Here is a 23,215-nt window from a genome sequence, read left to right on the forward strand (position 1 = left end):
ACCACAGACAACTTCCCTTTTCCCATCCCTGTGGCGCATTAGGAAAGGATCTAGTGCATTTTTAATGTCTTTTAGCAGCTAGAAAGAAGAAGGAACTAGCAGGATGTGACCCACCAGCTCTGCAGACCAGTGCCAACTACTTTCCAGACCACTAGAAGTCCTTGGAACACCACTAGAGACCTCCACACTATTATAATTAGTTATTAATACTATTTACTCTAAAATGCAAAACAATACATTATTCAGCAGCTATAAAAACTTTATGTGAAACCTCACAGAAATTGCTTAGACAAGCTGTCCTTGAAGCTCATTAGTATTGGGCCTCAATAAGACCCCAGTCAAGGACTGGAAGATTTGGACTGCTATTTCTATTCCCCTAATTCTTCCATGTTTGCTCTGGTTGCCAGTGCAACAATGCTCAGTATTTATATTAGGAGGTTTTGATTTTTGCCTTGTCGAAGGCATTCTGGCTCCTGGATATTCTGCCCGAGCTGGGATTTACTTTCTGTCTCCCTCCCGTTCCCTGCAGTTTGCCTCCTGCTGACAGATGATCTTTCCCTAGCTGAGGTATTTTTCTCCAAGTGTGAAATTGATTCCAGATGACAACTGAGTGTGTCAATCACTTTCCACTTTTGTCATCTTCAAAGACTCCTCTCCCCCTTATTTAAATTGTATTTTCATAATTGAAAATTGCTTTCAGATGACTTAATGAATTCTTGCATTTTATTATTCTCTGAAAGGAAAGGAAATACTGCAGGATTCAAATGAAAGCACTTTTATAGGGAAGCGTTTGCATCAAGCTACTTGAAAACAACAACAAAAATGTCTGCATCGTATATTTGTTTACAAACACATACAACAAAAAAGGAAATTGGAGGAGTGGTAGAAAAAGCATCTTTCCCCCCTGCAATATATATTTTTTAAACAAGTATTAAATTATATTTTGGTGAGGATATTTTTTAAAGCTTCTGAACACTTGACATTACCAGCAACTTCAAAATGGCTAATGTGGTCCATGGATCAGCAGAGATTTGTATGCTTTCCAGTTCATATAGTCTTGCATCTTTTTCTCCAGCATCTCTTTAGAAGGATAAGGCTGAACCTGGAAAACATAAATGCTGATGGTAAAATATACTGTGTAATCTCTATTAGCTATCCACAGCTAATCTTATGACAGTAAGTAGAGTGTGGCATACACTGCTTTCATATGACTACACAGCAGTATCATTGATCACTGGGGCTTGAAATGCAGACTTGCAAAGCAGTAGGAAGATAAATACAGATGGCCTATTAAACCATCCAAAAGCTTTGCATTATAGTGATTGTTGTGCAAAAGAGTTTTCCCAAATACATATGCAGTATACCAGTGCATTATGGGAATATTTAGGATTATATATTGAATTGAGCTACTGTTTCTTTATATTCTATTTATATTGGATACCTAGTGGGTATCCAAACTTGAAACTAAGTATCTCTCTTCAACTGAATGGAGGTCTCACAATGTTTCAGGATGCTGCTTTCATTTTTTTATACAGCCAGACAGTGAGATGACATGTTCAAATAGACTGAGCATGTGGCTAAGAGCCAGGAACTCCTGAGTTCTAATCCTGGATCTCAGAGCAATTTGGTGGGGCCCATTCTCTGCTCAGATTTACATGTGAATCTGGAATAACTCCACTAAGGGCAATGGAGTTAACACCACTTTTATCCCGGTATAAATGATGTCAGAATCAGGACTACCGTGTTTGTCTAGGCAAGACACCTTATCGTCACCTTGAGACAGATTCTGATCTCACTTACACTGATTTTCCAGCACTATGGGACGGATTCTCAGCTGCGGGGGCACTTTGCCAATGAAGAACTGACATAGTGTAGTAAAGCTTCACCACACCCCCTCCCAAGCCAAAACTGCATAGCTGCAACCTAGTGGTGGCACAGATGTGTCATTATGAAATTCCCCGATGCCAAGGAAATTCTCTATTGGCGATTTGTGGCTGGACTATGACCCCCTTACACACAAAGGGGCTATTACTGGGCTTGAAAATATAGCCCTGGAACTGTTTAGGCTTTGGTGGACTTACTCCTGGTTTAAATTCATTTCAAAGCCAGGCCTTGTCCCAGTTTCCACATCTATAGTAAAGGGAACACAAATATTTATCTACCTCACAAGGACGTCATGTGGATAGATTAAGTAAGAGCACACTGAAACCTGTGGAAGTGCTATTATTATGTTGCAATGTAACCTACTACTACCCAAATAGCTGAAAACAATTAGTTGATGGATTTTCAGATCTGGCAATGCATATCTGGGCCACTGCATTTACAGCACAGAAAATGACTCACTTGAGTAATCTGCGGACTAGGTTCAAGTGAATACATCTTGGCTTCTTATTCTCTGCCAGCTTGTCACAAAACAGTTCTATCAAACAAGGAGCTACACCTTTTTCAAATAGTCTTTCCTTAAATACCATGGGTGAAATTCCGCACTGTGCCCCTTAGAGGTACAGCACCGATCTCCTAGGAGTGGGAGGGGGAGAACTAGTTTAATATCCTACCAATCCTGGGCTGCTTTGGTGGCCTCCAACATAATTAAGACAATCCGGGGCGCCTGTTCCGGTAGCATCCCAGCGCTGTCTGTTGGGTCACAGCACTGCCTGCAATCGCTGCAGCACTATCTGCTGCAGCTGCACCCCCCGCACACCTCTACAACACAGCTTGCATGAGGGGCCTCAGAAGGCAGCTGTCTGTGGCAGTGCCTGCACTATGGGACTTCTCCCCCAGCCAGGCCCAGGGCCCCATTATGCACCTCCAGTCCTTTTACCCAGGCCTGAGGCTCTCATCCCACATTTATAATAATGCTTTATGTGGACACGCACAAGTACCAGGAGGCTGCTTTTCATAAGTGCATTTTGCAATGGAATCCTGTTTGCTGGGAAAAGCTGACTTGGGGCAGGTCACATGTCACAACTCACTTTGCCCAATTCCATTCCTGGAGAGCCTATGGGAATACAGGAGCACTCATGAAAATTTAAATTTGCCATTAGGTTTGCAGTGAGATTGAAACGTGGTAAAACTGTTTTTTTTTAACCCAAACCTTTTAGCATATCAGGCCCCACCAAACCGATAAAGATTGCAAATTCTTTTGGAAGTAAACTGGGAAGGGTTTGCACAGCTCCAGTAATCAGTGTGTTAAAAGGTCTCTTAGCTGGCCTGACAACATTAGCCTGCACTGGTAGCCACTGTTGTGTGGCATGTTATTAAACGAATAGTTATGGATTAATAAATTATGGGAAAAGAGCATATGAATATTAGTTCAAAGGTAGCAGGAGTACCATTTTGAGCCTGCCCTGTATTTCAGTGAGTTATTGACAATTGTTCACATGTATTTCATGTTAGGAAAGAACTCCACTGAGCCACAGACACTGAAGTAAGAGTCAGGAAAACATGCATTCTGTTTATGATTCCATCGCTGATGTACTGGGAGACCTCACATAAGGCATTTTATCTCTTTCTGTAAAATGGGGATAAAGGCATTTATCCTCATTTGCAAAGAACTTGGAGGTGTATGGATGAAAGTGACTATATAATTAAAATGCCAACGTAATTCAAATTGAGCAAAGAAATAGTAAACTGATTCTGAGTGTGTTGAACAGTATCAGTGAAAAATAAAGGTATGGTGAAGAAATCTAACATTTAGGTTTTTATACCTGTGGTACCTGTGCCACCCTTTATACACAAACTACAGTAATCTACTGCATTGGTCCAAAATGCTGCAGCAGAACTATCATCAATTTCAGTGTTTTGGGCCATTACTAAAGAATCCTGCTGTAACTTCCAGGATGACACAGGAATGAAAAGTTCATTATAAAATTATCTAGAGTCTTTACACCACCATGTCTATTGCTTAACTGTCTTATTAGGTTCTTGCAGGTTTTTATTCCACAGAAGAGTTAAATACAGCAAAGTTGAGCTTCCTTGACAATTTAATTTTATCTAAAGGCTTCAATCTGGCAAAGAATGAAGGAATCATTCTTGCTATAGAAATGTGATGATGAGGATATCAAGGAAAAGAAAGGTAATAATAAAAAAAGCTTTTGAAGTAAATGACTTGAATGTCTTTGAGACTGATTTAAGTCACTGTATGTATCGGACAGTACTAGTTGCATCTCTAAAGAAGTGCAATTAGGAGATTAGATGCAGCAGCTTGTAGCTGTAACTACAGTAAAATATAGATAACGCATGTCAAGAGTTATTTCCTTTCTAGGCACCGTGCTTTAAGGAAGCTGAGGAAGGTAGAACAAGATGTTTCTAAATCTAAATAATTCTTTTTATTAGTGGTTCCTGATTAATAAAAAGCCTTCAAATGGAATGGAGGCCAAGGTTATATAGGAACATAGGAATTGCCATGCTAAATCAACCCAATATCTAAGCCTATCTTAGACAGAGGCTAGTGCCAGATATCTCTGAGATAGGAGAGTGAACATTCCTGCAATCAGATGAGCACAGGCAAAGTTTCTTTCGATCCCTGACAATTAGTCATTAATGTCCTCTACCATGAGACTTGCTTTCCCATATTACTTTTGGTTTGAATTATCAAAGGTGCATAAGACAGTTAAGCACCCAACTGAATTTCATTGGGACCCTTTGAAAATGCCAGTCTTTTATCCCAGGTACAATCCTTTTTCTGACTGCTGCTTAGCCCTTGTGGCGTTGTATGTCACAGGCTAACCAGGTATTAAAAATAGGGTTATTTTCCCTTTTTAATTTTGTTACCTTTTCATTCCCTCTGCTGTCCCTTTGTTCCTATGAAATGAAAAAATGGCAAATAAAGGCCCTGAGTCCGAGACTTTGTATTTCTTAGTCTTTAACTAGATTACTGAACAGCATAGCAAAACCAGACATCGTTGCATTGCTCCTCTTTTACATCATGGAGGGGGCCTTTTAATGGTGATGTACAGGACAGCTTGCTTCAAGAAAGTGAGAGCTGAAAACTAAGGTCCGTTTATATAATTACTGTATTTAGCTCATTTCTAAGCTACAGTCAGAACATAAAGCTACTGTGCTGGTAGCTGGTAGCCTGCAGCTTCTTCAGTCTCTAAATGGCAAAATAATGTTAAAGCAGTGGGAAATAATGATCCATGATGCAATAAAGTCTCATTGATTTTAAATCCCCAACTTTCCTTCCAATAAACATACTGCATTTTATTTTTTTCAAAATCAGCAGAATAATAAAGGGTTTGTCTCAACTGCCATCTGATTTTTAAGGCTTTTTAGGTTAACGTAACTCTCTTGTATGCAACAGCAGCAACTCTCAGCAAAGGCCTTTAGGCATTTGGAGACATAATCTCTTCTCATTTACCCCACAGCAGACTCCATTGACTGGAAATTAATTGAAAGGAGAATGTAGCTCTTTGAGTGTAAATCCAGTGCATGGAAGGTTATTACACCTAGCAAGAAGACTTCACTTAAAGATGAAATGCATTAGATGCTATTTCAACCTGATCTGAACTATTTATAAATTCAACTTTATTTTTTTGTGTTTTATTACTTATTTCACAAAATGTCATGTTAATCTGGATACTACTATGAAAGATTTTCAATTACAGCAGTGCGAGAGCTTATTTCTTGTAACACTTCTCTTGTCACACACTGGCAAAGTATTTGTTGCTTGCTGAGTAAGTTGAAGAAAGGGCAGGGAGTGATCTAAATGTTGATTTATTTCCAAAGAAGAATAGAACCAAATACAAAACTGTAGTTTTTCCTCTGTTCTTTGCTTACTACAACACAAACTCTGGGATTGTGGCAAAATGGTCGCTAAAGCTCTGATTATTCTGCAAATGTCAAGGGGACTACTTGCGTGAAAGGTTAAGCGTGTATCTCAGGGCAAGGTATCTCCAGCGGTGCAGCTGTAAGCCCTCTAGTGTAGCCGCTCAAAGTGGATGGGAGAGAGCTCTCCCGTCAGCTTAAATACTCCAGCCCATGCATGTGTTGCTGGAAGAAGCTTTTCTGCCAACATAACATCATCCACACCGGCGCTTATGCCAATGTAACTTATGTCGCTAAGGGAGGTGGGTTATTCACACCCCTAAGCAAACATAAATTATGCTGACGTAAGCTGCTGTATAGACATAGTCTTAGAGTTTGCAAGAGCAAGGCCCAAATGACAAGCAGTCAACATCTGCCTTCAGATCCCATAGAGCCTGATCTGAAGCCCAATGAAGTCATTGGCAGTCTTTTCATTGACTGCAGTGGCTCAGGCCTGTAGTGTAAAGTATATATTTCATACAAGACACAAGGGCTGTGCATATGGGTCTTTACTTGGCCAAGAAGCATAGATTTATAAACACAAGGGATGTGCTCCAAGGCCCGTAGATCTTCAGTGGCTCATGTTATGGAGGGCCAGGAGAGAGGCTTCTCCACATTCTTTTATGAGAGCCAAAATGGGAACTTTGCCCCAGAACTACAACGGGAGTTTGGTGTTGCCATGCTGAGTATTGCAACACTTAACTTTTAGGTGGCCAGCCACCCAGTGGCTTCCACAAACCCTGACTGAGGCATTGAGGCTCCCATACAATCCATGGTTAGAGAAAGGCACCTAAGAATGGGATCCACAAATGCCAGCACACTAGGTGGGGAGCTGCCTAAATTAGCCAATTGCAGATGCCGAAGAGAGGGGTGTGTCCTAAGCCCTGCCTCTCTCCAGGAGTTAGGCAGCCAGGTCTGGGCTGGAAGGAAGCACCTCTCTCTGGAATCCACAGCCAGGAACCTGCTCCTGGTGTCAGGAGCCTAGGCTGTTTCTTGCAGGAACAACAGCAATGGACACCTAACACCTCACAAAATGGGGAGGGGGACACCTCCCTGAACCTTTGGCCCAGTGGTTAGGGAACTCACCCAGACTGTGGGAGAGCCTTGTTCAGTTCCCTCCTCTGCCCTATGAGAAGGGATTGCCAAGGGAGGTTCCCTACCTCTGGACTATGGAATATTCTGATACAGGACTCTCTCTCTCACACTCTTGTTGAAGCTGTTCCATTTCAGATAGTGAATTAAAGATGCATTGGGATAGAGAGAATGACCGCAATAATCTGGTATTCAGGGCACTCACCTCAGAGGTGGGAAATTCTCATCCAACAGAGGGAGCAGGAATTGAACCCAGCTCTCCCACATCCTAGATGAGTACCCTAACCACTGGGCTAAAGACTACAATGGAGCCTTCCTCCTGCTTGCCATTTTGTGTGGAGTTGGGCATGCTCTGAGCAATCCTACTTAATAATGGCTGCAGACAAGGGAGGTGGGGAAACACTTATCTTCAGCTGATTAGCGGATCACACTGGGGCTGAGGCATCCTGAGACAGCAGCCTCCATTTCCACAGGAAGCACAGTAGGTACCTAGATGACTTCTACAGCAAAAATGGATGTGTCCAGTGAGTTTAGGCACCTACAAGGTTAGGCAGCAGTTGAGTGGGGTTTTTATGGCTCTCATTGGTTCCTAAGTCTGGGACTTGGGCAACTAAGTCTTTCTATAGATCTGGGCACATCACTTTTGGCCCCATGTTTGGTTGGTGTCCCAATTTTATTGCAAGTCTAGTGACATCTGATGTTTTTCTTAAAGCTCTAACTCGCAGTCAAAGAATTACACAAGCATCTTAGCTTTCATTTAAAAAAATGTATATTTCTAGCCCTCTTGTTTGCAGGAAAAGCTAGAAAATGTGATCTGAATGTACCCCAATAGCTCAGAAACCAGAAGGCAAATAAAGAGCCTATTTATAACAAACAAACAAACAAACAAAACCCCCTCAGGATTTTGAATCAATCTAATGATTTTTTTTTGAAGGCCATGATTGTTGGAGGGTTGGGGTTAGCAATACCGCCCACCATTTTTCAGGTGGGTACCATCTGGACAGGCTCGCCAGTTCACAGCCTATAGCTCTATCTGAATATTAGAGCACAGAATATATGGAATGTGAGACAATGCTGGCTAACTCACTAAGGTCTATGGTGCTTTTGTCACAGTCCCTGACTGTTGTTTTAAACTTGGGTTTTCTGTGTAGTTTGTTGTTTTATGTATTCAATTAACTTAGGGCTGGTCCACACTAACCCCCCAGTTCGAACTAAGATACGCAACTTCAGCTACCTGAATAACGTAGCTGAAGTCCAAGTATCTTAGTTCAAACTACAAGGTACTTACCGCGGGTCCATACGCGGCAGGCAGGCTCCCTCGTCGACTCCGCGTACTCCTCTCACGGAGCAGGAGTACCGGTGTCGACGGCGAGCACTTCCGGGATCGATTTATCGTGTCTAGACAAGACGCGATAAATCGATCCCAGAAGATTGATTGCTTACCGCCGAACCCGGAGGTAAGTATAGACGTACCCTTAGTATTAACAGTAGAGAGAACACCAATCTGATAAAGAGAAAGTGTGCAAAGGGAATGATCTGACTGGAACTCTCATTACTGGGGAAACACGCAAACGGAGCCAGTGCTGCTCTTAAGGGCAGATGCCAGTTGTGTGTGAAATAGTGGAGTTGACCGCTCATTTGCCCCTGTTTAATAAAAATTGCCCAGGCCCAATGTAGCACACTTGACTGAGTGTACACGGCGGAGTAATTACACTGATGAGACTAAATGTAAGTCAGAGCTGGGAAGTAATGACTCCAGAACAGTTAATTATGCTGTAAGCAAACACATTAAAAGCCTGCCAAGAATGTGAGGGTGAACATAGGGTTATTCAGCAGGACAGTGAAATTCTAAATGGAAAGCTGAGGGGATGCACAGCTTTCCAGCAATGTAACAGAAAGGATTTTTAACAGCAGTAATGGCTGTTGGGAATGAGTGTGAGTGTGTGCATCATTAGCATCTCCATCAAATGTGTTTATTTCACATTCGCACACAATCCTTCGCCCATTTCCGCCAGCCGTTGCTGCTGTTAAGCAGGACATAAAGCAGGACCCTGACATTGATGGAAAGTGGTGCAGCCCCTCTGTTTTCCATTTGAAATTTCACTGTTACATGACATTGCTTCCAAGTTATTATGGGTATGTATTGTTTGTATTCCAGTAGTGACCAGAGGCCTCAGTCAGCAGCGCGGCCCCACTGGGCTATGTGCTGTACAAGCACGAATTGAAAAATAGTCCGTGCCTCACAGAATTTCCAGCCTATGGCCTTGGTCCTGCAGTCAGTCCCATGTGGGTGGACACTGTACAGACACATGGCATCCCATTGACTTAAGTTAGGCTCCAGTCCTGCAATCCATCTGCCCATGTGGATCGAGTTAAGTACTGGGGCATATATTCAAACAAAACTCAGTCAAATGGGAGAAGACAGTAGAATGGGATGTCAAACAAGTCGAACAAGACAGTCGAATGGGATGAAAGAGGGTGAGGATGACAGTGATAGGAATATGTAGTAACATGTTAGGATAAGTAAAACAATAGGAACATGATGTAACATACAGGGAGGAAGGATGTGTCTAGTGCTTAGGGTAATAAGCTGGGACTTGGAAGATATGCATTTAATTTCCTGCTCTGGCACAGACTTCCTGTGTGATCTTGGACAAGTCATCTAGTCTCTCTGTGCCTTTAGTTCCCCGTCTGTAAATTTGGGCTAATACCTCCCAGAGATGTTGGGAGGATAAACACTCTTGTCCATGCCCAGATCATCTTTTGCCTTGATTGCTGTAATCTCCTCTTCTCTGGCATCAATGTCTGTAACCTTGCCTCCCTCAAGTCTGTTCAAAATGCAGCTGCAAACATCTTCCTGGCTCACCCCTTGGTCACTGCTAGAGCTGGTTGGAAAATTTTGTTGTTATTTTTTCCTCTGTGGAAAATTTTGACCTTTCCACACCCAAAAATAATAATAATAAAAAAAATCTTTGTCTGAAAACTTTTAAAACACAAAACTTCAGTTCTGAAAGCCTGCCGCAGAGCCTCCATTGAAGTTGTAGTTGAGACACCCTGTGCTCCTGTTCTCACTACAACTCCCATGATGCATCACGGTGGTGCCTCTTGCTGAGCCATGCAGAGAAGTAATCTGGCTGGGGAACTCAGAGGAGCGCATAAGCCGCCCAAACTATAACTCCCATGTAACTTTGGGAAAGTCACCTCCCTCTTTCTGTGCCTCTGTTTACCTTGTCTTTTCTATGTACATTTGAAAGTTCTCCAGGGCAGGATCTAAGGGCAGGTCTACACAGCAAAAGCTGTATGTGGGCGAGCCTACCCCAATTAACTTGAATCCAGCTAGCATGGGTAATAGTATCAGTGAAACATGGGCTTCAGAGTGGCCCAGCAAGGCTAGGACCTACCCAGGGTTCATGCTGGGTTTGTACTACTCACACTGCACTGGATGCAGTGCTAGTGTTACTCCCGTTAGCTTGATTTAAGCTGGCTCAGGTAGGCTAGTGCATGCTCAGTTTTTGCTGTGTAGACATACCCTATGTGGTATTAAAGTGCATAGTATAATGGGACCCTGATCTTGGTTGTTGCTTCTAGATGTTAATGTAATGCCAATAATTAATAAAAAGTTCCTCTCTTCATTTGTTTAATCTGAAATATCTGCCTGTGGGATCTTCCTTTTGTGAGGTCTGAGCACACATTGTCAGACTCTGAGATTGCTGAGCCATATGTCTTAGCAGTGGAGGATTAATTACTTTAGCAAACACATGCGTAAATGCTGAATGCATAGATGTCTGGCTGCACTTTCCTCAGGTGCCCTCTACTGAGGCCATCATAATCAAAATTCTGTGTGAATTAATCCTGTTGGGTTATGTTCCACTCTGGAATTTTCTCCCAGCCAGTGTGTTTTTCTCCCAAGAAAATGGTATTTCTCATCTGAAAACACCATCCTTGAAGAGAACCGGCATAGATTATTTCTATTAGTCAGGCTCTTGGATCATCTCTTTTTCCTCAAGTAGAAAATCCATCAACTGGATTATTTTCCTCCACTGTTTAATTCAATATATTATTGGAAAATGTTTAGGCAGATTTATGAAAATGTATCTTTTGCCTGAAGGTTTAATAGTATATAACAGATATTCTCCACAGGATGTTATAAATAGATACCCGATAGTATCTATGCTTTCATGAACAACATTGATTTAAACCACTTACGGTAGTCAACAATTCTAAATCTTTTTTCAATCTACCTACAACCGCCTCAGATATCCATAAAAGCAGGTGTTAGCAAAACATACCCACGTTTAAAAGTTAAAGTGCATTTTTAATATGTATTGGGTAGTATCCCTTCAAATAGCTATAAACCCTCTAGTGACACTTTCTGTCAGTTTAGTAGCCTCCCAGAGCAGTAGTGGATATGTAGCTAGGCCTTGCATGGTGCGTTTATTTAGCAAACATGGTTATTTAAACCCCACTATAGTCCTGTGGTTGCTTCATATTTTGTGTGTTGTGTAAGACAGATGTGAAAGACAAAATAGTGGGCCAGAAACCACACCATCCAGGGACCCAGGAATAAACCTATTACAGGACAAAACGTACACCCTAAACACGTGTCTGAGTAAAGTCAGTTTCACTATTTCCCCTGTATAGTCAATAAATCAGTTTCTCTCTTGCTGAAAACATCTTGACATCAAAAAGGCTGCATCTTATACATAGGGTGACCACCTTTCCAAAAGGCAAAAGTGGGACACATGCAGGAGCCCCGCTCCCTCTGTGTCCCTGCCCCTGCTCCTCCTCTTCCCCCAAGGCCCTACCCCATGGCCAGGCTGGAAGCCAGAGCCGGGCATTGGTAAGTGTTGCCCATAGAGCCCGTCACACTGTGGGGAGCACGGGACCCTCCACCTGTCCTGAGAGCAGGGGACTGGCATACCTGAGAACAGCCCCCCAGCCTGTGTTCCCTCCCCACTGGGTGCACTGCCCAGGACAGGTGGAGGATCTGGGGCTCCCCACCGTGGCCTGGGCTCCCTTCCCTGGTTGGCTCTTACTACTCCCAAGCTCCAGCTTCTGGTCTTGGGATGGGGCAGGCCTCAGAAGGGAGAGGAGCAGCAGGGGGCAGGGTCTCATGGCGAGAGAGAGATAAGGCCCACCTGAGTGCCTCCCACCAGGAAGAGGCTGGCACCACTCCTTAGCCTCGAGCAGACACATAGCGGCACCACAGGGAATCCAGGACAAATGCTGTTCTGGAGTCATTCAGCCTGGGACCAGGACTTGAACTCTATATTTCGGGACTGTCCCACCCAATTTGGGACGGATGGTCACCCTACTTGTACATCCTGTGTTTGTATCCATTTTCTCTTTTAATTCCAAAAGGGATAACCCGGTACTGGACTCCAAACAATCCTGTTTGCTTGGAAGTCATAACAATAGTTTAAGTTACTGGGGAAGGAGGGATTTGTTATTGTTTTCTTACACAGGTGTACAAGCAAAAAGATTCCATCTAAGTGCAGACACTTTCGCTCCACCTGCATGCCAACTGCCCCATGCCCAGAAGCAGGGCCAGCTCCAGGCACCAGCACGTGCTTGGGGCGGCACCTTGGGGCGGGGCGGCACTCAGTTTTTTATTTATTGGTTCGTCGGAGCAGCACTGGAGGGTTTTTTTTTTTGTTTCCGTGGCGCGGTGCTCGGGGGGGCAGGGCTTTGGGCAGCACAGCGCTTGGAGGGGGATGGGGCTTTGGGCGGCGCGGCGCTCTGGGGGCATGGCTTTGGGTGGCGTGGCGCTCTGGGGGGGCTTCGGGCGGCGTGGGGCTGGGGGGATGGGGATTTTGGCAGCGCTGGGGGGGGTTCGGCTGCGTGGCACTCGCGAGTGGGGTACAGCAGCGCGGCGGGCGGGGGGTGGCCCTCTTCTTTTTTGCTTTTTGGCCTGGGGCGGCAAAAACGTTAGAGCCGGCCCTGCCCAGAAGTATGTAACCGTCTCGGGAAATCTGTACAATTGGGAATGTGCCTGCCCAGCAAACCAGTTATTCTAAGCTCTTATACTGTTTCTGCATGTGTTGTTTGATTGTAGTGTGGCATTAACAAGGAAATTGCATGACACAAAAGGGTAAAACTTTATAACCAACCATATGCAATGAGCTTGGTTCAGCAACACACCCATTTCTGGAAGCATTCGAGTCACCTCAGGCAACTCTAACATTTCTAGATAATCGCTATGGTCTTAACGCTAGAACTCTAGACTAACAAGACTTACGACTGTGCATAATTTATGGAGATAGTCCTCATCCATGTGCCTTTTGAAGAACTCCTTTGATATCACAATACACTCCGCTCCATCAGAAACCAGGGTCATGCTAAGTGTGTCTTCAAAGACTGCATACACCAGGCCCTACAAAAACATTAGTATATTATTATTTATATTGCACTAGCACCTATTCTATATTATTCGGTGTAGATTCTCAGCCTGCCCTCACCACCCTCATATCTGAGCATGTTCCAGTAGCGCATTAAGCAATGTGACTAACATCTGTTATGTATGATTCATTCTCTTTTTCTCTCATCCACTCCCAACAGTGACTGGGGCCCCATTATACTAGGTGATGTACAAATATAATGAGATACGGTCCCTGCCCCCAAATAACTTACAATCTAAATGGGGAAGACAGAAGAAAGGGAAGACTGAAGCACAGATTAAATGACTTGCCCAAGGTCACACAACAGGTTAGTAGCAGAGCTGGGATTAGAACCCAGATTTCCTGACTCCCAGTATAAACATCCTGGCTACTGGATGATACCACCTCCATAATTACAACCACTGGAATTTACTGTCCAGAAGATTCAGATAAGCGTTAGTATATTTTAAAAATTATTTATGTGAATGTCATGAATTTATATGAACCCCAAAATCCCCCCCCCAAAAAACCCACAACCCCAGCCCAAGTAGAGTTTGGACACCAAAAGGAAGAAATGCCATAGATTCCATGACTCCTACTATGAGATTCTGCTATTGCTATTGATTTTACGGGCAAGGCACCAAAATGCTATGGTGATGGGTGGCAGTATAAAACCCTAAAATAGAATAAAATATGACCTATGCCCAATGGGATATTTACACAACAGGAGAGGCTCTTCAATGGCCTGAGTGTGCTGCCACCATAGCATCCCCAGTCCTTGTTGGAGCAGAGAGAGATTGGGAGTGAAGCTTGCATCTTCTGCATGGCTGTGCAGAAGTACTGGATGAACAGTATAAGGATATTTCAAAGTGAACTCTCAGCAGATACAGTCAGCACAGCCAAGTGAACTTGGTCCTAAAATTACTTAAGATCATATAACAGGCCTTTATCGCTCAATGTTACAAGGACATTATACCACACAGGACCAATCCCAACTGCTGCACACTCAAAACTCTCACTGAAATCACATGATCAGGCCCCGAGTGGTGATTTTCTCCCTTATCCACCCCCACCCATAGCTAGCACCATCACAATTTCTGCCAATACTCTGAAATGCCAAGGCCTGAAGATGACTAGGATTTAATTTTATTCCCCAAAAATATTGTAGCTGTGGCACAGTGCCATTGTGTGGGAAGTCACTTTGTCAGTAAGTTGTCTCTCACAACTTCAGTCCCAGAAGTACTGATTTTGGTATTGCTGCTACTGCTAAGGAAGATGATACAAAACATGGGAGAACCCAAGAAGCAGGGCCCATGTTACAATGCTGGAAGCCTATGAAAGCAAAAAAGGCCCTATAACTGCCTCCTCCAGAGAAAGAAGTAAACAGTACAGCTCATCTCCCTCAGAAACACACTTAGATCTCACACTAGCCAACAGCATGGCACAGGGTAGAATTTTAATTCGGACCCATTCCTCCAGCTATACCCTACATTGTTTCTATAAAATAAGTGCTCAAGGTGATCCAGTGGTTATATCCTGCAGTGAAAGTGTCTCCTGTTGTGTTGAGTCAATATTGCCCCTTGCTATTGGTGGAAATTCAGGAATTACCCAGCCAGTCAGTTCTGGTGGAGCTCCTGTGTACCGTGGAAGTGATATTCTTCCCCATTGACCATCACTTAGTACATGTGCATTCACTGACTTTCAGGTCATGAAAAGACAATGTTGTTGGCTTTAGATCAGGCCACTCACCCATCTTCCTGGTTAGAGAAATACAGATCTGGTGTGTGTAACAAACTTCAATGGCCAAGTGTGACACAGGGCCAGAAAGGGTTAAGCAACTTGCATATTAATTAACCCAGATTCAACCTTTAGAGACATATTAGTAGATGATGTTTGAGTTTTAGTGTGTTTACATATATACTGTTAGAATGTAACCAAACAGTTCCTGTCTATCATGGTTAATTCAGAAATCAAAAGGAGATATTAACATTTAAATTAACTGTGAATGTAGTGATATTACTGTCATGATTTCTCTTTGAAGTATATAGCAAATCACCTGCAAATGGTGGGTGATAGGCAATTACCTTATATTAATCCATCTAGCTAATTGCCTGTGATGTTTAGAAAATAGGAGGTTACTTCAAAGACACTGTTGTTCGCCCAAGGACTGCATGTGGTTAAGAGGCTGCCTGGAAAATGTATAAAGGGCTTTTGGGACCAAATCCTTTAATCTCAAATCTGCTTATGCTTCACCAGGGGAAGTTTGAGTCACAAGATTGAGGTCTCCAATTTCATTTTGGATCGCCCTCGTGTTGAACATTGGACTGTAACCCATAGACTAATTCTAAAAGGACTATTTGCAACACTTAAGCTCACCATTTCTACTATGAAACTGACCTAAGAACTCTATTTATACCTATATGTATAATGAACTTTTAACCAATACTCTCTCTCTTTCCTTTTTTTAATAAATTTTATTTTAGTTAATAAGAATTGGCTGTAAGTTTGTATTTGGGTAAGATCTGAAATATTCATTGACCTGGGAGGTAATGTGTCTGATCCTTTGGGATTGGTAGAACTTTTTATATGATGAACAAGATTTTCAGTAATCCTCATCATATTTGACTTGGCTGTTTGGGAGGAAGGCCAAGGCTGGTTGCTTTAAGGGAACTGTGTTTTGGGCTTCCTGGTAACCAGTAACGAATTGTGGACACTGTTTTGTTGCTGGCTTGGTGAATCCAAGCATCAGAATAACCACCAGTGTTGGGGATTGTCTGCCCCATTCTTTGCAGTTTGCAGTAATTAAGCAAACTTAGCGTGGCTCCACTGGGATCCCAGTCACATCAACTTATTCAAAAATGGGTACTGATTTTGGGTGCCTTAATTTTTTGAGTGCCCAATTTGACACACCTTTAATGGGCCTGTTTATCGGAGGATGGCTCCTCAACCCCATTCAGTTGCCTCAAATATGTCACTGCCAATCACTAGCCACTTTTGAAGTTCTTGGCCTGATGCTTTTATTTTTTATAGCCTGCACCTTTGCATTTATAAAAACTTTCTGTAACAACAGCTATCATTTTATTCTCACAGTCACTAAAGCCTGCTGTGTGGGAGACAGATGTTCTCTCATGAAGACTTTATTTTTGTTCGTTATTTTCCGTAATCTAAAATAGGACACTGTAGATTGACAGTGTGTGTCTTGCTCTTGGTGTGAGCAGAGTTGTCAAAAACAAATTTAAATGGCAAACGTGTGCTGGGACAAGGTGTTGAGGCTCCCTGGGAACTGTCTGGAGACCTGTCTTTTTAGATTCCAGAATACAAATCACTCCAGCATTCGTCAGAAGACAAGAAGCATTAAAATCTCAAAGGAACATCCAGTCCATTAGCACAAAACTAAAAATAGTAGGATGGGCTTTTCTTAAAAATAGAAGTGTTCTGTAAGGAGACAAGAAGCAATAAAAGCTACCCACGAGATATATTTATGCTGAGAAAATATTGAAGGAGTAGCTGCCTCTTACTTGCTGTTTCACTTCTGAATTACTTTTGTTGTTCTTTAATACGCAGCTCCAAAGTACACACAACCACAGCTTAACATAGGAGTAATATAGGCCCCAGTTCTGTATTTCATTAATGCAAACACAACACCATTCATCACACAGTATGGCAAGGGTGTAAGTAAGAGCAGAATTTTGAGGTTTTCTACTGACCCTTAATTACATTTACTGCTTATGTGTTTACATGTATTGGAATAAGACTAGGGTTCCAAATACAGATCAGGACCCCATAGTCGTAGGCAGAGTAACCCAGAAATTATTGTCTTTTGCTCTTCACACACCACAGTCCCTGACCCAGGGAGCTTATAGCTTCTTCTATAGCCCCAACCTGCAAACCCCTTTGTGCTTACCTTTATTTGCACAGGGAGTCCCGTTGACTGCAATGGAACTATACACATGCTTAAATGTAAGCACACAAATCACTGTTTGCAGGATGGGGCCCACTGTACCTAATTTACAGTTCAAAAGCAATAGTCTAAATATTCAAAACTCAGATTTTAGAATCATAAAAATGTAGGGCTGGAAGGGATCTCAAGAAGCCATGTAGCCCTGCCCCCTGTGCTGAGGCAGGAATAAGTATATCCAGACCATCCCTGACAGATGTTTGTCTGACCTGTCCTTTCCAAAGGATGAGGATTCCGCACCTTCCTAGGAAACCTGTTCCAGTGTTCAACTATCCTTATAGTTAGGAAGTTTTTCCTAATATCTAACCTAAGTCTCCCTTGCTGCAAACAAAGTGGATTATTCCTTGAACAGGAAGAACAACTGATCACTGTCCACTTTATGATAACCATTTACATATTTGAAGAATTATCAGGCCTCCCTCTCTCCAGCCTTCTGTTCTTTAGAAGAGACATGCCAGAGTCTTTCGCCTTTCTTCATAGGTCATGTTTTATCATTTTTGTTGCTCTCCTTTTGACCTCTGCAATTTGTCTACATCTTTCATTAAGTGTGGTGCCCAGAACTCCAGCTGAGGCCTCACCAGCCCTAAGTAGAGTAAAACAATCACAGTCCATGTGCTACATACAACATTCCTGTTAAATACATCCCAGAATGACATTTGTCTTTTCCATAACAGCACCACACTGATGACTCACTTTCAATTTGTGATCCACTAGAACACTCAGATGCTTTTCTGCAGTACTAACACCTAGACAGTTATTCCCCATTTTGTATTTGGACATTTGATTTTTCATTCAAAAATGAAATGCTTTGCATTTGTCTTTACTGAATTTCATCTTGTTGATTTCAGTTTGATTCTTCAGTTTATCAAGGTAATTTTGAATTCTAATTCTGTCCTCTATAGTGCTTGCAACCCCTCCAAGCTTGGTATCACCCGCACTTACAGTGGAGGAAAGTGATCAGGAACAGTCAGCATGGATTCACCAAGGGCAAGTCATGCCTGACTAACCTAATTACCTTCTATGATGAGATAACTGGCTTTGTGAATAAGGGGAAAGCAGTGAATGTGTTATTCCTTGACTTTAGCAAAGTCTCCCACAGTATTCTTGCCAGCAGGTTAAAGAAGTATGGGCAAGATGAATGGACTATACGGTGGATAGAAAGCTGGCTAGATTGTCGGGCTCAACGGGTAGTGATCCATGTCTAGTTGGCAGCTGGTATCAAGTGGAGTGCCCCAAGGGTCGGTCTTGGGGCCAGTTTTGTTCAATATCTGGAGGATGGCGTGGACTGCACCCTCAGCAAGTTTGCAGATGACACTAAACTAGGAGGAGTGGTAGATACGCTGGAGGGTAGAGATAGCATACAGAGGGACCTAGACAAATTAGAGGATTGGGCCGAAAGAAATCTGATGAGGTTCAACAAGGACAAGTGCAGAGTCCTGCACTTAGGACGGAAGAATCCCACGCACTGCTACAGACTAGCGACCGAATGGTTAGGCAGCAGTTCTGCAGAAAAGGACCTAGGGGTTACAGTGGACGAGAAGCTGCATATGAGTCAACAGTGCCCTTGTTGCCAAGAAGGCTAATGGCATTTTGGGCTGTATAAGTAGGGGCATTGCCAGCAGATCGAGGGACGTGATCATTCCCCTCTATTCGACATTGGTGAAGCCTCATCTGGAGTACTATGTCCAGTTTTGGGCACCACACTACAAGAAGGATGTGGAAAAACTGGAAAGAGTCCAGCAGAGGGCATCAAAAATGATTAGGGGGCTGGAGCACATGACTTATGAGGAGAGGCTGAGGGAACTGGGATTGTTTAGTCTGCAGAAGAGAAGAATGAGGGGGGATTTGATAGCTGCTTTCAACTACCTGAAAGGGGGTTCCAAAGAGGATGGATCTAACTGTTCTCAGTGGTAGCAGCTGACAGAACAAGGAGTAATGGTCTCAAGTTGCAGTGGGGGAGGTTTAGGATGGATATTAGGAAAAACTTTTTCACTAGGAGAGAGGTGAAGCACTGGAATGGGTTACCTAGGGAGGTGGTGGAATCTCCTTCCTTAGAGGTTTTTAAGGTCAGGCTTGACAAAGCCCTGGCTAGGATGATTTAGTTGGGGATTGGTCCTGCTTTGAGCGGGGGGTTGGACTAGATGACCTTCTAAGGTCCCTTCCAACCATGATATTCTATGATTCTAAATTTTATAGGAATACATCATTCAAGCTGTTAATGGAAAATATTGAATAGTATCAGACCCAAGACAGACTTCTGCAGGATGCCACTTGATATATCCTCCCAGTTTGACAGCAAGCCATTGCTAACTACTCTGTGTACAATCTTTCGATAAATTGTGCACCCATCTCATAGTAATTTCATCTAGGCCATATTTTCCTTGCTTGCTTATGAGATGAGAATGTCATGTAGGACAAAGGCGGGCTACTCCACAGCATGTTTTGACCACATAGCATTGCAATCAGCTGCATGTAACTTGACAACTGCTGAAGATATTGTCACACATTTCTTGCTGGGTTTCATTTTCATTGGTATTTAGTTGTTTCACATTTGTATATCCTTATGGGGATGCACAGGGCAAATATTTTATTTTAATATTTAATAGGGGAGATGAAATCTATCCTTTGCTTTCTAATTTCTGTGTTGGCTTGACCTCAGACTGCTCTCAACTACTCAGACATAAAGCTGGCTGTAATTCCATTAAAGTCAGCTGTTGGAACTGAGAGCAGAAGCTGAGCTCATGGATCTTTCACTATGAAGAATGACTAACACCAGGAAGCACAATGCAACTTTTAGTATCATTATGTATGTCCTGCGTAAGCATGTGCTTTGCTGAATCAGGGCCAAAGCTAGGGTGACCAGATGTCCCATTTTTAAAGGAACAGTCCCATATTTAAGCCCTCCTGCAGGTATCCTGACTTTTTCTTAAAAACGGGCAAATTGTCCCATATTTTCTGCCCCCTCCTCCCCCCATCAGTACTGGTAGGTCCTGCTGCTGGCCAGATTCCTGCTCGCCAGCCGCCCGCCCACCAGCGGTGAGTGAGGGGGGAGGGGTCCAGTGGCTGACAATGGGGGTGAGTGTGCAAGGTTGGTGGTGGGGCAAAGATGCAGAGTGTGGGGCCAGCCGCTCCCCATGCTGATCCATCAGTTCAGCCCCACACTGCGTGACGGATCTCAGCCAGCAGGGCCCTGCCCCTTCTCCCGTTTCTGGCCGGCACTGGCTGCATGCTGCGAATTGTGGTGGCTGGTGCGTGCGGACAGGCGCCAGGCAGCAGCCGGTTACGGGTCGCCTCTGCTGCCCACCCATCGGCCCTTTACGTCCTCCCCCTCTCACTGTCCTCTAGCTGCTTTGCCTCTTCGCCCTCTCCAAGCCCCACTGCTCCTCCATATCCCCAGTGGGGCGCGTCCAGGTCCCAGTGCTGTGCAGAAAACCACCTCATCAACAGCCTGGCCGGCAGGCTCCTTCCTTCCCCCCACTGCCTCTGGCTCGGCTGGCGCCCTGAGAAAATCCAAGACCCTCTGGCCTGGGGCCACTGGCCAGGAGGAGCCGAGCCCTACATGTGCCAAAGCCCTGCACAGCACTGGCATGGGGAAGCCTCTCCGCCCCTCAGCTAAGCTCCGGAATGGCTGGCAGGTCGGGGGAAGCAATTTCCAGCCTGTTCACACACCAAACCTGCAGGCTCCACAGCACCCTCTTTACCGCCCACTCACCCCTCGCCCTGGGTAGATCCTGTACCTTTGTGGAGCCCCAATGACTTCATTCAGACTCCACGCAAGCATAAAATTTCAGGATTGCTCATGTGACACTGATTGCAGGATCGGGCCCAGTGGAGGTCTCCCCTTCCCATCTCCTTTTCCATCTACAATCTCCATCGACATTCAGCTAAGCTCTCCGGTACGGGTAGCAGAGCTTGTAAAGCCAGCAGAGTTTGTAGAGCCAGTTTAAATAGTAGGATGTTTTTGAAGCAGCATTGCCCCAGAGAAGAACAATGAGATGATGGGTAGGTAGTTGGGTGTAGGGGGAAAGAAGAGGCACATCCCGAATAGCCAGCATCAGCTGACCCAACCTGATCCCAATTCCCCTCCACTAGTTCCCCAATCCAGCATCAACTTCCACACCCAGACATCAGCACACTTGCCAGCCTCAAACCCAGACCTGCACCCACCACTCCCATCATCTCCAATGTTCTACCAACCCCTAGCAACACTCCCCACCAAGTGCTTAATAAAATCACCCATTTGTTCTTGCCAGAGTCCCAGTATCACAATTCTTTGCCACCACAAGCGATTTGGTAAGTCACTGAAGAGAAACCTGTCAGTTAGTTTGGGGTCCTATGTGAAAAAAGGGTTGAGAATGACTGAAATAGAAAACTTGAGTCTCTAGGGGCTTGATTAAACTCTCACTTGAGATGTGGAGCCTTTCCCATTTAGTTCACCAGCCAGAATCCCGCCCAGTGAACAATTTGAGTTGCGCCAATGTAAATGCAAATCAGGAATAACTCCATTGAAATCACACTGAAACCAGTGAGAGAAGAATCAGACTCTAGTACCGTAAATTTTTCATATCTGACGAGCATTATATTCACTTTGATTGATTTTAAATGGGTGTATCAGTGTTCTCACATGTTGAACCTGTATCAAAAATTAAACAACTCCCAATGGGATTCTTCTAAGATTACATTCTGAAATTGAACTTCACTTGAACAACAGAGTTTAAATACCTGGGGACGGAGCTAGATTTTAATATTCATACAGAAGAGTAAAGCACTGAAATGTGTAGTAAAGGTGGTTTGCTTCTTTTACATCTCATGTACAGCATAGACCAAATTTATTATCCCTAGTATAATTCCACTGACTTATACCAGAGATGAATTTGGCCCAGTATGTATAGAAGTTTCTGTACAGTTCATTTTGACTTTGCATTCATGTTGGTGATGTATGTACCAATCAGTGTTTCACATTATCTGCTTGGCAAACTGGAGGTTGTTACATCTATTTGTCTTTTTTATTAGGATTTACTGAACTGTCTGACTTGTCACTTCCTATATACAGGTTATTTCAGTTGCTGGACTTGATCTCTAAAGGCTTAAATAGAAGATTACTGCCATATCCATCTTTTTAGTCATAATTTGATGACTGTAGCAGCACTGAGATTGTTAAGCATGGTGGATTTTCTGCCTTTCTGCTATAATACTGAACTGGATCAAAATGCCATTTGGGGCAGTACATCTTTGGCTTGCAATGGATTTCTAGTTGAGGTAAATTTTACACCATCTCTGCTTTCTTTTAAGTGAAAATTGTTCTACTGGGATTTGAAGTAGTGTAATTATTTGTAATTTATTATAGAACGTTTCTGTTTCAATTCTTATCCTTTAGGAACCACTCGAAATCGAGCTTTATAAACCTCAAGTGATTTTTTTCAAGCCAAGTACAGTAATTGACAAAAATAAATACCAGATCTGATTACTCTGACCTTCAGAACTTCACACCGATCTAGTAAAACTGAAAGCAGTTCCTGCACACAGGAAGCAGACCAGAGACCAAATTCTTCTGCCACTTAATGCCTCCAATCAAGCACAGGGGAGCTGTATATAGCAGGAAGTTAGTGCAAAATCTGGACCTTTTATTTCTTTACATTTTTAAAATATATCAGTATACAAGGATTTCAGAGACAAAGATCATGTGCAAAACATAAAATCTATTACACACTTTTCTCTCTGTTTATGACAAACATCACATGTGTATAACCATCCCTTTATCCCAGTCTACAAGTTCATTATGATCTAGCATGACCTTTTTTTTTTTTTTTTCAATGAAGTATTTTTGGTTTGGGAATTACCAAAGTGCTTTTTATTCTGTAGACATAAATGAAGATACAGGGCCTGATTCGCCATTATCTTCACCTGGTCTAATCATATAGCTCTGTGTAAAATGAGTGTAAAGTGAATATAAGAAAGTACCAAACAAGATCACACTCATTTT

At 43.3% G+C, this 23,215-nt stretch overlaps 1 protein-coding gene across 1 annotated transcript in view; it reads right to left on the reverse strand.

The window, feature by feature from the left end:
• Positions 1–785: 785 nt before the first annotated feature.
• LOC117871226 overlaps positions 786–23,215 on the reverse strand; it is a 120,883-nt gene continuing 98,453 nt past the window's right edge. Inside the window, exons 14-15 of the mRNA XM_034758977.1 lie at positions 13,136–13,270; positions 786–1,102 (exon numbers count right to left, since the gene is read on the reverse strand). Coding sequence (XP_034614868.1) covers positions 1,004–1,102; positions 13,136–13,270 — 234 coding nt within the window. The 3' untranslated portion in view covers positions 786–1,003. The remainder of the gene's footprint in view (positions 1,103–13,135; positions 13,271–23,215) is intronic.

Source organism: Trachemys scripta, chromosome 1 (assembly GCF_013100865.1).
Source record: "Trachemys scripta elegans isolate TJP31775 chromosome 1, CAS_Tse_1.0, whole genome shotgun sequence".
Lineage (NCBI taxonomy): Eukaryota > Metazoa > Chordata > Testudines > Emydidae > Trachemys > Trachemys scripta.